The 14,643-nt window shown below is 36.2% G+C and overlaps 1 protein-coding gene across 6 annotated transcripts in view; it reads right to left on the bottom strand.

The window, feature by feature from the left end:
* pde1cb (phosphodiesterase 1C, calmodulin-dependent b) overlaps nt 1-14,643 on the bottom strand; it is a 108,054-nt gene that overhangs the window by 48,634 nt on the left and 44,777 nt on the right. The window contains exon 2 of one of the 6 annotated variants that reach the window (XM_028021117.1): nt 8,018-8,044. The exons of the other annotated variants lie outside the window; for them this stretch is intronic. Coding sequence (XP_027876918.1) covers nt 8,018-8,044 — 27 coding nt within the window. The remainder of the gene's footprint in view (nt 1-8,017; nt 8,045-14,643) is intronic. 6 annotated transcript variants of the gene reach the window in all.

The raw sequence follows: 14,643 nt of genomic DNA, 5'->3' as shown, positions 1-14,643 counted from the left end.
ATAGCATCACAGAAGACACTGGTATGTTTATTCACGCGCAAACTCACTAATGGAAAACTAATTCATGCTTCATAAAAATTTTACCATGTATGATGTATGTTTATGATGCAACAGTAGCATAAAAACATGATAGTATGTGTTATTTTACAATGTCTGATCTTTTACTATTTATTGTTTACATAGAACTGAAGCAAACATCTAGCTCAATTATTTGCTGAACTTTATTTGTCTGCAAGTGCGGCCTGAATAATTAAATGTAATGCAACCATAAATATTTGGAAATGAAAAGTTCCCTCAAAGCAGGCAGAAATCAATGTCATGAATTCTTTTTTTTTCATCTTTTTGCTTTTCCACGAAGAAGCAATTTTTAAGATATTATTTTTGAACAATGTATCAGCTATTCAAACATACTATAGATCAGGTTTATAACTTCTACAAGGTTCAAAAGTATTGGGCTAGTTGGATAGAAATAAGGTTGTTGCTGAATGGGGGGGATGACAGCAGATAACTGCAGGGCATCACACATGAGTACACACATTTGGCAAACAAAACACTGAAGAGAGTACATGGTCCCTATTCATATTATCACATAGTAACCCTTTTTCACCCTTCCTAAAAATATGCAGACACTAGCAAATAGCTGCACTTCTCTGCTTGTCTCGCACTGAACAAACAGCCAGTAGGGACAAGGGTAGAGGTGGGATGCTTAGGGGAAGTGTGGATATAAACAACCAGATTAAACGGGACAATCTGCGACATAAATCTACAATAGTATTTGCTGCAGGCAGTATGAAGAGGGAAGTCTGGCGAGCTGGCACCATGAAAACGGGTGATGTTTATATAAGCTTATCTTTGCTATAGACTCAACTCAGAATGAAAGGATATCATTTAAGATTTGTAATCCATCTTCAGAATAGAAATACACTTAGCTTTGTAATATCTTAGAGAGAAAGGTAAACAGGGAAAAATAATCAGTGTAGAAGCCCTTTATTGTAAAATGACATGGCAGCACTTACATTAACATGTGACGTCTTTATTACCTTTGTTTAACAACTGTGGAATATTGAGTCAGAATAAAAATTCCAACAGAATCCCAACAAAATTTCTGATAATCAAAGTTGACGATGTTGCACATTTTTATGAAATATTCAAATATCTACATTTGGAAATGTATATGTGCATTACATGTAGTGAAAAAATAAGTTACTTTAACAGTTTCTGAGCTGAATTTAACTCAGTTGTAAAAGACATTTAAGCTTAGAATGTCAATTTTCTTCAATTAATTACTTTTTATTATTATTTAAATTAGCAATGTTTGTTTACACTGTCCAGAGTAATATGACTATTAAGACTGGATCTGTTTGTGTCACCTCTTCATGACATTATCTGGGACCTGTGATTGATGCCATCCTGTGTCGTAGCTTTATCAAATGCTTTCCAAACTTTTAAATTCACTAAATAAGATATAACATATTAGACTTACTTTAACACATAAAAATAAAAACATAAAAAAACATTTATATAATCCAGGTTTTTAGACATCATCCATGGTGCACGAGGTTCAATTTGACCAGATCTTAAATAATGACAAAGACACTTGGTGGAATCAAATAAAACTGAGATGTTTGTATGCACAACTCTAGAGTGTATACAAAATGTATTTTTACTTCTCCATAGTGGTTTTTTTTTTTTTACCTGTCTATTTTTTCTGTATTTAGTATCCTGCTGAAAAATCTTTCATGAATCAAAATAAACACAAAGAGTTTACAGAAATGTATTTACTATCAGTATGAAGCATTGACTAATTTTCCTGACATCAGTTGCTTTTAAAATACCTCCAGAAATAATGCAGCAGTGTTCAGCTTAGAAAGGATTATGGAACAAGAGAAGGAGCGTGGACATTTTTTCCAGGTAACATTTGTACATCAAAAGGCCAACATCTTGTATGTATCAACATTTTGTTTTTAAAAGAAAGATGCCTTTGAAGATCTGCAATGATTAAAAAACTGTGATGGGGTGCAAACTGAACTAACTCTGGTGGTTACCTGAGAGGAAAAATGAGCACCTGATGTGGAGAAGCACAGTGGGGGATAAAGAGAGGAAAAAGAAACAAGATTGGTAGAGAAGAATGTAATTAGCCCAAGCTTGGGGATTGCTTGAGTCAGGTAATTACAACTCTAATCATCAGGTAGTTGGGAAGAACAGGAGACTGGGTGACAGGAGTGAGGAGAAAAAGAATGATCATCCTGAGAGATGAAAACATATTTGATGAAACATTCTTGAGTAAATTCATTGCTGGTAATGTCTGAATATGAAACCAATATCTTTCTGTTGCGTTTAGTAAACTAACAATGTCTGAGAATAGTTTGATTTTATGAAAAGTAAATCTCTCAACTACTACCCCCACTTTAATTCTGGTTAACATGACATATATTTGAAACTTGAGTCAATAAGATCTGTTTCACATATCATCGGTCAACCTTTATTTATGATTCATTATCTGAACACCACCATCATTGTTATTGCCTCTTTGAAATTACTGGTCTACTTTTTGAGAAATAATTGTATTTGTTGCAGCCACTAATCCAAACATAAAGCCAATGAAAGCATTTCCCGAATGAATCATCTTCAGCAGAGTGCTCAATAGCTGGTTCTTGACCGATGACTCTGAACCACAGGAAAAAGCACAGAAAGGCTCGGGTTAATGACATTTAATTGGATGTTCTTGAATAGAAGCCAATGACTGGGTTTTCTACCCAATTACTGACATTAACTAAAGAGCTGATTTGTCTCTTGTGACTCTAGGTTTGACAGTGTCTGTCTTTCGCTCCACTGTTCTTGATCTTTATTTGCTCCAGTGCATTATTTCCTTACAATTCTCCAGTATTTCCATTTAAACAATAGGATTGCTTTGGTACTATCAGTTTTGTGAACTACCTATTGCATGTGTTGTATTTAAGAGCAAAATTACATCAGTAGGTTACAGGATTATTCCCAAACTCACATTTTGAGTCCGCAAAAAAAGTCATTACAGTTTCACTAAAAGGTTACAGCTCATCTTATTCGGCTTTTACAATTCAGTGTGATGAGTTCACACTAAACTTATTGATGCTTGATAATGTCACCACACAATCATAGCAGAATTCATGACATGACAGATTTATCCAGGATAGAGAGTTATTAGACAAAAATGAGTCAACATTACAAGATTCCCATAGTTGAGATTTTTGTTGCACTGTTTCCAACCCTCCTTTATTCTATTCTTCTCTTCCAAGCTGTGATTTTTTTTATTTTTCATTGACAGTGCTACTTAAGTGCATTCTTGCAGTTGCCGTAAAAAGATATCTGATCGCTGATGGGATAAAGAAAGAACTTTCCTAAATCAAAGAAATTAGCAGATGTTTAAAATGAATATGATGTAAAGAGCAGACAAAGAGGAAAAGAAGTTCAATTTAAGAATTTTTTCTTAAAAGAAAAAACCTTGCAAAAGATCAGGCATCACATCAAGTTGTGATGGTTGCAATGTGATGAACTGTGAGAAACTTTATGTGGTATAAATACCTCAGCAAATAACTTTGAAAATGAAAACATTCAATCTGCTTTCCACCTTCGGCTGATTACGTCTTTAAACATTTCTAATGATGTCTAAATCACTGTCTGTCTTTGTATCACTGCCAGCTGCATATACGTGAAGTCTTGCTCTAGCAACAGTAACTAAGTCAGGCGGGACTTAAAAACCTGCCTATTTCTGGGGGAGAAAAAGCAGAAGAAACAACGAAAGCATGTGATTCAGAATTAAAAACCTGCATAAAACCAGCTTTATATTAGAGACAGTAGTACAGGAGAAAACATGAAACTCTACATGTGATTCATATTTTGGCTTTTTGACAACAGAGTAGGTCAAACAACCTAAAGCAGATGCTTTTGGTTTTTCCATCCCTTGTCACCCCTTCTGTACACATTTACAAGGACACTCCCACAGAAACAGTCTTCTCCCATTGCTGCATGCCTCCCTCTGTGAAAAGGGCCATCTCCATCTCCATCTGCAAGTGCGAGGGGCTGTCCTGGTGTGTCAGTAATGACAATGTCCCAGTGTTCCTCTCTGCCAATTAGCCTAGCCGTAATTACACAGACACATATGGAGCTGCCAATCACCCAGCTCCTCCGCAGAAGGAACTCTCCCGCCCACAAAAGAGAGCGAGAGACACAGAGAGACGGAGACAAGAAGAGCAAACGGGTTCCCAACAGCTGCTACTGTAGTGCTCTAGAAAAACTCACACTGTTTCAATAAGTAGGAAGAGGAGGGTTCAGTTCAATTCCTCTGACTGTGTGGCAATCCCACGGTTTGCATGAAAAATACCATGAAACCATATTAGAGACATCCTTCCTTGACATAGGTTTAAAGCTGAGCTCTGTTTTATGGATTAGTTTCAATTTTCCTTTGGGTGTTATTGCAGTCCTAAAAAAGGACAAGAATTTTATGAAGTACCCCCTGTTGTTGCGCAACACCCCCCCCCTCCTTTCTGTCTCTACTCTCTCACTCTCGTACTGAGAGGGGAGATGTGCTACCAGCTCTCCTTCTAACGGGTTAATTGAGTTTCCTAAATCTGCTGGGATTTACCCTGTCCAGAACTGAAGTAAACTCTGTTTAAGCTGGTTTCGAGAAACGATTCGCCTGGTTATCTGACGGCCTACATCCAGGTGTCCCACCCTTCTTCCCCCTGTGAATTAGCCAGACTGAGCAGCCTACAGCCAACTAGTTTCACAGAGCACACCTGTTAACGGTCGCTCGTTCTCTATTTTGCAACTTGCATTTGTTATTGAACCAGGTAGGTTTTAGTGACTCGGGCGAGTCCCAAGGATGAGGTTTTAAATATGGGCTACCAGCAACCTAAAAACATTTTCCACCTCTTCCTCTCCAGAATCAAACATCACAGCTATTTTACAACCATCAAAGAACTTTAAGGTGACTCATTAACTGAATGTCCACAACATCTTTAGATTTTCTTTATGCTAAATATTTTATTAGTAAGGCATTTTTGCAAGGGTCAGTACAGCTTAATTCAGTAGCAGAAATAATCAAATAAGTAAAATCAATCATCTAGTCTATCTTTCCCTACTGCTGACACTGAGAACTAAAAAAGGGAACCTTTGAGAGAGACGGACGGAGTTTGGCGTTTCGAACCCCAGACCTGGCTTGATGATGAAGAAGGTGTTGCAACAGGAGGAAGATGTTGATCGATGAAGGCCAGGATCTCCGCAGGTCCGATGAGCTTCTTCTCCGCATGGATGCTGAGGTCACACAGGACTTGGTGCTGGCAGGAAAAAAGGCACCAGTTCTTCTTCCTTGTCTTTGTCTTCATCTTTGTCTTTGGGGTCAGAACCCAGCCGATGAGAGAAGTGCGATTCGAAGCCACAGATTGTGGGCCAGACGGGTTGGTCTCCATGTGCAGGACAGTCTCCGGCTCCGTGGCCCCGGCTCTTCTTCAGCTGCAGAGTTCTTTGTCCATCTCGATCTTGGCTCGAAGCTGCCCGGAGGATCCAACGAACGGTTCCTCTTTTGCACCCACCTTTTATAGGGTTTATCTGTCTGCTTAGACAGATGATCTCATATCCATCACTGTCTTACAGACATTTCCTGATGTCTGTGCCAATGTCTCAGGGTTGCTCAACCTCCTGTGTCCCTTGCCTGCACAACCTTTCACCTACTCTCTACCTCCAACATATCAGTGATGTTTAACTGCAGTTACACCTTTTTACACCATTTCAAGTTTAATGTCAAAATCACATTTATCACATTTATTTTCTTCAGCTTCTCTGATCTATCATTCATTTATGATTTTACAACCATAACTTATTAATTATACTTATTATAATCTTAATGTGAGTTATTACAGATGTTTTTCTGAAAAGAAACCAAGAATAATCCATGATTCTAATTATTTGATACCAAAGTTACAGTTACTTGTTTTTCTTGTAAGTGTTCCCACAAATATAAGTGTAAGTATTATTACAAGTAAATCAATATTAATATAAGTATTTTACTTTGAATCTTATCAAATTACTCAAAATGTTTAGATTTAATTTTTTAAAACTTTCATGCTTTAAAATAGTCTCAGCTATTTTTATAAATCTGCAGGCTGGAAACTTCCTCTTTTTCCAGGAAACCTGCTTTTCCTGTTTAATGACTCTTTCTGACTGACTATGATTTCTTATGATTAGATAGAAAAAAGTAGAATTAAAGCAAAGTTTGCATGAGACAAAACAACACACACAACTAGATTTATTTTATTGACACTTAAGTCTACTGTTGGGCCCTGATGTCACTTGAGTGATTCATTTTAAAGATAACTTTATTATTACTGTTAAACTAAAATCTCCAGCATGGGGAAGTGGGATGAGCTCGGATTTTCTTGACACCCCAAATAAAATTAAGTGCATATAGTTTGCTCCAAAAGTCTGGACTTGATCATGATTTGATTACTTCATTTCATCTTAAGCTGTATGTTTAGGTTCATTTTCATACTGGAAGCTAAAAGTCCATTCCAGTCTTTTGTAGTCTCTAATGAGTTTTCATCCATTTATCGCCCAACTCCATCCATCTTCCCATGGGCTATTTCCAACTCACTAGTCATCACTATAAATTCCCACCCCATGATTCAGCAATTATCAAGTTTCACTTAAAATGGATATGTTCAAGATGATTACATTAATGTTCAGGTTATAATTCATCATCAATTATAACTTGACACTGAAATTCTGTATGAGATTTTTGAGAGTTAGCATGATGTTGCATAATCTAAGGCAGCTTTCAACTCAAATGATTTTGTCTGTCCTGTTTTCTTTGTTGCTTGGTCTTTGTAGTGCTTTTAATTTGTGTAAGATCTCTAACAAGTCAATGTACTGTATTATCTATAGTACAGCTGTGTTTCTAAAAGCTAATAGCTGCACTGGATAGCATTTAGGAAAATGAGAGTAAAAGGGTTTGAATACAAATCCAGATATTCATGCCACAACTTTGCACTAGTTTGTCTTGATCTATAACATAAAATCCCAGTAGAGCACAGGGAAAGTTTAGAGAATGGCAGGAAAAGACCAAAAAAGGTTTAAGAGCTACAAATGAAGTTTAAGTGATATACACTTGCAAAACACAACATATCAGTGTTTGGTTTATCAGTCATTGCTTATTCATGGACTTGAACAATGTTTGTGTCAATATGAAAGTTTTATAGTGTTGGTATGTATTTTATCCATTAAAATGACATGTTACAAAAGATCTGCAAAGACTTTTCAATAAATGAAAAAACCTCAAGCAATGTTTAAATCTAGATTACTCCTTTATCCTTTGTCATTAATTAATTTCTACCTTCATCTTAGCAAATAAATTAAATCATATTCCACTTTAATGGAAGCTTGATTTCCCCAGAGTATCTCTAACAGAACACAACAAATGAAAGTTTCATAATGAGGAAGAAAACATCTTCATTTGTCATTCATCAACCTTTCAAGTGCTGTGTATTGTTTATACAGTAAAGCATGTCACCATAATTTCTATCCATTAAGGAGCTAGTTATCTGGCAATAACAACAAGCTGACCCATCAAAATGAAACTCAGAGAGTGAATGAAAGAGTAGTTGTCAGTTTATTCACATGACAAGGCTTTACTCTTTCAGCTGCTAGCTGTCAGCAGCTGAGCATCTCTGGGAATGTACGTGGATGAATGGAGGCAAGAATAATAACTAAAGCAATAATAATAAACACTTTTACTAAGCTACATGTATGTAAGATGGCTGAAAAGTGCTCAACAGGAAATTAAACTATAATTAATGAATAAAGAAGGCAATATGATGGTAGAAGGTTCATGAGATCTGGTGATGCAAGTGGGAAGAGGAAAGATATATTGTGGAAAATCGAGAAAAAAAGGGGATAATTAGGCCAAGACGATGAGCAGGAAGAAGAAATCTGAGCGGGAAGGAGGCAAAGAGGGAGAACGCAGAATCCCAGTTGCAAACCTTACCTCTGGGACGTCTTCTTGTATTTGCGCCTGCCAAAGAAAACAAATAGGGGAAAAAGTGAAGCATCAGACAAAACAAAGATCGGAAACATGCAAACCGCTCAACATCAACTGATTTATTTTTAAAACATGCAAAAACCTTAAGAGAAAGGGGCATATTATGGTCAAAGTAAGTAAAGCTGTTTACTGTTACCATCTTTTTGTACTATCTTGCAATCTCATGTGAGTGTATCATGAAAGGTTCGGCTTTCTCACTTGTGAAAAAAGCAGCAAAAAATTCTTAATGTGAAATAATCTTCAGTATAAAAATCAGAGTAAATACAACAAACTTATCTTTTCTATAATCAAACATCAGCACAAAGGCAAATGTGCTATCAGACTTGCAGATCATTTACTGGATACCATTACTGTAGTAAAATTGCAAATCTAGATTGAACACATTTTAAAAATGCACAAAACAAACTTTACAATAAAGGTGTTTATGGTTCATCTCAGGTGTTCTAGGACCTAATTAAAGGGAACAAACATGCTGATGAATAGCTTGGCATTGTTCTGTGGACCAGAGTAGACATGAACCCATGAACCCTTACGAGGGCAAGGGCTTTTTGAGGAGCAAGGGAATAAGAATGTAGAACTATTTCCTAGTTAAAAAAAGATAGTTTTTACAAAACCATTTCCAGTCAGATTATGGTCCTGAGACCATAGATGCCAATATTGTTAAAAAGATCAAGGTTCGTAAGACTGCAGCCAACCTTCCAGGATGTGGATGCAACACCAAATGGAACCATAGAGTAGAATGGTAAAAGTGAATTCACCAAATCGCATGTTGACAAGCCGCAAAGATGCTGGGATAATATTTATGTCCATGATATAAACGTATTGCCACATTTGTTCTATTATTAGAGGAGGAAAAATGAAGCTTTTAAATAAACTAACATTTCTTGAGTGGAATTAACTTTTTATCCAATTTTAAACTTGTTTTTTTCATGTAAAATTAATCTCAGTAAAGCTTTCCCTAATGTCAATAAATGGTGCTCCAATAACAGGGAATGAAAAAGGGAAGCATAGAAACTTTTACCACAAACTTTCTCTTTCTGGCCAGAGTAATGATATTTACCATTAAGCACACCAACTAATTTATTTTTCTTGGGACCCATTATATAGTATGTCCCTCCCCTTGCTTACAACAAGACTATAATACCTTCTTGCTCAATTTAAATATAACAGCATAGATCTGAAAGCTTGGGCCCTAATAATTTAATCTAACAGGTTTTTGTTGTTACTTCACCAACAGGGAGTGATGCATGCGGTCATCTCTAGCTTTGCTTTTTGACTATTACAAAGCAAAGTCATAACAACACACTTTGGTTTGGAGTTGGTCTGTTGCATCTGGCACTAGAACCTTTGAATCTGTGCCAGGATCAAACAAATCTGACCATCTCTTTGACCATGCTATCTTCATTTGTTTAACTGCATGGGAAATTCTACAGAATTTATTGAAGCAAAGACTGATTTTACAGATGAGAGATGATGATATATTTTTGCAATGTTAAGGTTCTTTCAGAGATTGTTTCATTTTTTACATCTTTTGTGAAGGCATACCAGCAAATTTGTCCACATCTATAAATGGGCCACTGTCGAATTTAGCATGCAGTGCATTCATAGCTTCCACCCAAAAGGCTGCAAATGCCTACAATCAGTAAAACAGGTGTGGATTAAGAGAGGCGTAATGCTATGCAAATAAAATCTGAGCACATGTATACCACACACACCTGCTCCCCAGGACACCCAGCTGACTTTATCATGACACACACTCATATTAACACACCAAAACTCGTATCACTTTTCCTAACATTGGCCTAAAAACACCCACACCTCCACAAAATATTAACAGCACGGCTCTAGATGATTCACATGCATACACTTACATATTTGCTCATAACAGTAAAGTAAAGAGAGATGGGTTAGAGGAAACTGGGAGGGGGTTAGTACAAGAGGATATATTGGCTGAACCCACCACTGTTCTTAGGACTGCAGACATGGATTTAAATTCCAGTCAGGTACTATTCACAGCACTTAACTTGATTTGTTTCCCAGTCATTTTCTGTCTTAACCTTTTAGCGCTTGGAGTGAAACTGCAAGCTAAGGAGGTTATCCTACCCCAGAGAAATTGTAAAAGCTCCCCCGTGGTGAAAAAGAAAGATAAATCAATCTTCTGTGGGCCATCAAGCAATTAAAATTAACACCAAATTAATTGTCACAGTCAGATGCATGTCTCATTGACTGTTCAAAGAAAATTAGACTTGAGAAGAGAAGCAGTTTTATGCTGAGATATGAATGAGAAGAATATGAATCTAGAAGGGAAACTGCAACATTAATATTTAACCTGTCACCCCTTTTACTAAGCTTACTCTGTGGGCCATTAAGAAGGTCTTTCATCAGCTTTTATCCCAACGTCTTAGCATAGTAAGGGCGTTGGGTAAGATTGGTCAGATAATTCCATAAAACACTGTAATAACTGATTGAAGTTTATGACTAAATCCCATCATAGGATGGACTCTGTGAAAGACTGCTGTTTATGGTGTTTGATCATTTCTTTGTTCAGATCTTTTGTTTTAACCAAAATGAATAATAAAACGGAGTGAACATATTCTTTGGATAAATGAAATGCCTAAATATCGAACCTCTTCGGAAAGAGGTGTGGGGGCTTTTGCCTCTTATGGTTGTACATCGAGTCCTTGTCTAGCCCTGCTTGTTACATCTGAGCTTGCTGCAAACGTTTAATATTATTGCTATTTTTGTAGATATGATCAAGTCTAGGTCAGTAGCCTTTATCGAACTACCATTACCTTATTTATAAAGATCAACAAATGTCTCCCATATTTGAATGGCAAGTCTTTTTCATTTGAAGCACAACTATGTGAAGTGTATCAAATCACAATTGCAAATAGAAAAAGACATTAACTTTTGAATTATTAAATAAACGTTTGGAAACTTCCCCAGATTAATTTATTACCATAGTTTTAAGTGTGGCAATAATACATCAGGATTTTATTTAAAATGCTAAAACTAATAGATTCTCAATATTTAAGACTTTTCACATCTTTACCAGAGCTGCACATAATAGTGGATGGAGGTTAATTATACACGTTTTATGCTTTCATTAAGAAAAAATTTAATTGAATCTATCAGGGATCTTAATGGAAGATTTTTAAAAAATCAAAGTTTCACAATCTGTAAATGTAAGTGATGAATTGAGAAGCCAAGTCATTTGCTGGTGTTGGTCCACTGTGTTTTTCTAAGTCTGAAGTCAACATAGTGGTGTACCAGAAAACTTCAGTCCTTCACTATCTGCTGATGATGATTATATAGATAAAGAGAAAAATGAGATGGCAATTGTGATGACACCAGACACAACAATGCAGCTATGACTAACCAGGTATAAGAAAACAATTTGATTTCACCATAGTGATCGCCAATAACAATCATCCAGGATTTTCTTCCAACCACATTTCTTCCTCAAAGATGATGGTTTCCTACTTTTATTACAATCTGCTGGACGTTTTATAACCCAATTTTGTTAGTTTCTGTTTTATCCTTAGATGTTTTGTGTGCTTGATGCATTCCAATGAATTGGCCTTTCTTAAACAGACTAACATCCCTCCCACGACCACAGAATGTGTCTTTCAACATGGTTGAGAAATGAGAAGCTGCTCATTTCATCAGTTGGGGTTGTACTTGCGGCCATCAGAAAAATAACTGCCCGTGCAGTAATTATCCAACATGTTTACATTTCAAGGTTCGAACTAGATACTAGATACAGTGAAATTCTCCGTCATAACATTACTGCAATACAAGTGTTTTTATATCTGTTCAGAGACAAAGTAGAGGTCAAAACCTATCAGTCATGTGCATGTACAGTGTCACACACACACACACACCCCTGTATAGCAACCAACTCTGCAAGTTTTATGATGGCTGAAAGAGAAAGGCCTCTTTACCTGCAGTTATTATACAATCATAATTTCATACCGGCCCATGCCTATTAAATATGTAAAAAAAAAAAAAAAAATTGAGGGTATTCTAATCTATGAACTGTGTACACTTCAATTCAGCTGAGACCACAGGACACCTTATGCTTACCACTTATGGACATTTTATGCTATATAAATGCACATCTGATGTGTTTAAATCACATGTTAGACAGTAAAAGCAAAGAATTCATTGTAATATGTAACTTAGTCAATTCAGGCAGTGAGGGTCATTTTTCATTTAGAGTAATCTCTGCATTTCTTTTTTCTTTCATTAACTTAAAATAACGGAAAGTTATTCAACTTTTAAGTGTAAATAAAATGAAGGAAAATGTGCAATTTGTGTGTATTATCCCATGCAGAGAAGACATTGTCAGGTTTTAGACGACTTCACTGAACGTGAAGCTGAGATCAAACTCTCTGAAGTGAATTCTCTACCTGTCTCTCTGTAGATGATTGGTGTGCCAGAGACTGTGCCAGAGATTGTGGTGTGATAGCAACACTCACACATAAATCACACAGCTGCCAAACAAATCTCCACGGATAAGCTGGCAGCGCATAAGCACGCCATCAAATACACTCTGAAACCCACATCCACTCTCTATCATTCACATGGGCAGCGAAACTTTCCCCGATCTTCACATTCAAACACACTGCATAATGCTCTCTCCCTGCTATGCACAACATGCGTTGCATGAAGTGTCAACATTTGTGGGGGTTGGCTCTCTTCATGAGATTAAAGGCTAATATTGTCTCTGACATGCAACAGGAGGCCTTTGAGCAACAAGAATACTACAGTTAATATTGGATGGAGAGAAAAAATTAATAATAAAAAAAAAGCGTTGGCTCCCACTGCTTTCATCTGACTCACTAGCCATCAATTATCCAAAAAGACAGATGGTTATGATGGGGACCGAATTGAAGAGACAATGAAATCATCCAGGAAAACTTAATGTGGCAGATGAAGATGACAGCGGGACTTGCATCCTGGGCTTTTCACATGAGGAAAGAAACTATTATCAGTCATAGAGTGAGTGAAATACTGTAAAACTAAACCTTATAAGAGCAACAGTCAAGTCAAATAACAGGAACTAGCCGTGAAAATCCCAAACAACTACCTCTAACGTCAAGTTTGTTTGTATAGCACAAGACAGTTCAAAGTGCTTTATATGATAAAAACAAGACAATAACCAATTATGAAATAAGCAACAGATATTACACTTTGTCAAATAACATCAAAAATCATCAAGAATAATCATTATCAAATATACATCAAACATATTAACCAATGTTCCAGCTGTTTTTAATTAAAGGCATCTCTAAACAGGTGAGGTTTTAGTCCTGATTTAAAGGAGCTCAGTGCTTCAGCTGTTTGTTTTTAAATATTAACATAATCACCACCCGTAGTGAAGAGAAAAAATGTATTTCTCTCAGATTTCCCATAACAACATTACCCATTTCCTTTCACAAGCCAACCTTCCTCATAACAATGCCATCTCTCTTCCCTGCTGAGTCAAAATTATGAAACAAGAAATGGATAATAAGGAAATTCACACTTAAGTTACATGAAAAGTGATTCTTGGCTCCCTTCTCAGGGGGAAAGGCCATAAAGGTGTTGATTGGTTGGTTGATTGGACTAAATATTAAAATAGTGCCTGTAAGGTTGTGAATCTTTTAGAAGTCTTAAAACTACTCTTTTTGACCAAAATCATTACATTCGATGAAAAATATGTTATACTTGCATTTTATAGCAAAATTTGCAACTGACAAATTTTGCGAGTGGGAACAGACACAAGGGCTTCTTTCATCTTTTTCAACATACAAATAACTGTAGAAAGTCTCAAGCAACAAGTTAAGTTGTAGCATATATTAAAAGGAGGAATTTGAAATTGTTGCTATATCCAAGGAAGATTAAGATTTCTCATAACAAATGTTTACTTTGGCTTTGGTTCAGTGATGCTTATGAGCAGTGCCAAGCTTTTCACTTCCATTACTTTCTTGATGAATAGTTAGATATTCCTTTGATTTATTGACCTCATGCCATTTTTAGTTTAGTCTAAATACGTTCATTCCTTTCATATTTACATCATTGATCTTCTCATTAATTATGTTCTAATCATCCTGGAATATAGGTGGAAACTCAAAAGAAAATTGTTCCCTAATCAGTGAGCAAAGTACCAGGTTGGGCTAGTAATAACACTCTTCAGTTTGGAAGTTATTGAAATAAGGGTAAAGTTATATTTTTGGTATCAGTAGAAGCATAATTCCTGCAGATGTATACAAAGTATATGTGAATTATCAAATTTGCATCTGATTTAAAAACAGGGCAGCAGAGACCCTAAATAGATTTTTGTTTATATAATTGTAAATAATTTAGAGTTAAAAATAAAGTTAAAGGCTAATAAAGATAAAGGCACAAACAAGGTAGGTGCTGCTAAGGCATGTTTTTGTGTCATTTAGGAAGTATTTATATGGACATCCATTGAATATCTGACATACAAGTGTACAGAGATACATTTGATTTGAAAACATCTCCAATGTGTGTTCAGCATGCCACAGAAAACACATGACATCCAATGACGTAATCTTGACAAAGTG

This window comes from Xiphophorus couchianus, chromosome 6 (assembly GCF_001444195.1).
Source record: "Xiphophorus couchianus chromosome 6, X_couchianus-1.0, whole genome shotgun sequence".
Lineage (NCBI taxonomy): Eukaryota > Metazoa > Chordata > Actinopteri > Cyprinodontiformes > Poeciliidae > Xiphophorus > Xiphophorus couchianus.
This window is presented reverse-complemented; position numbering and strand designations above follow the sequence as displayed.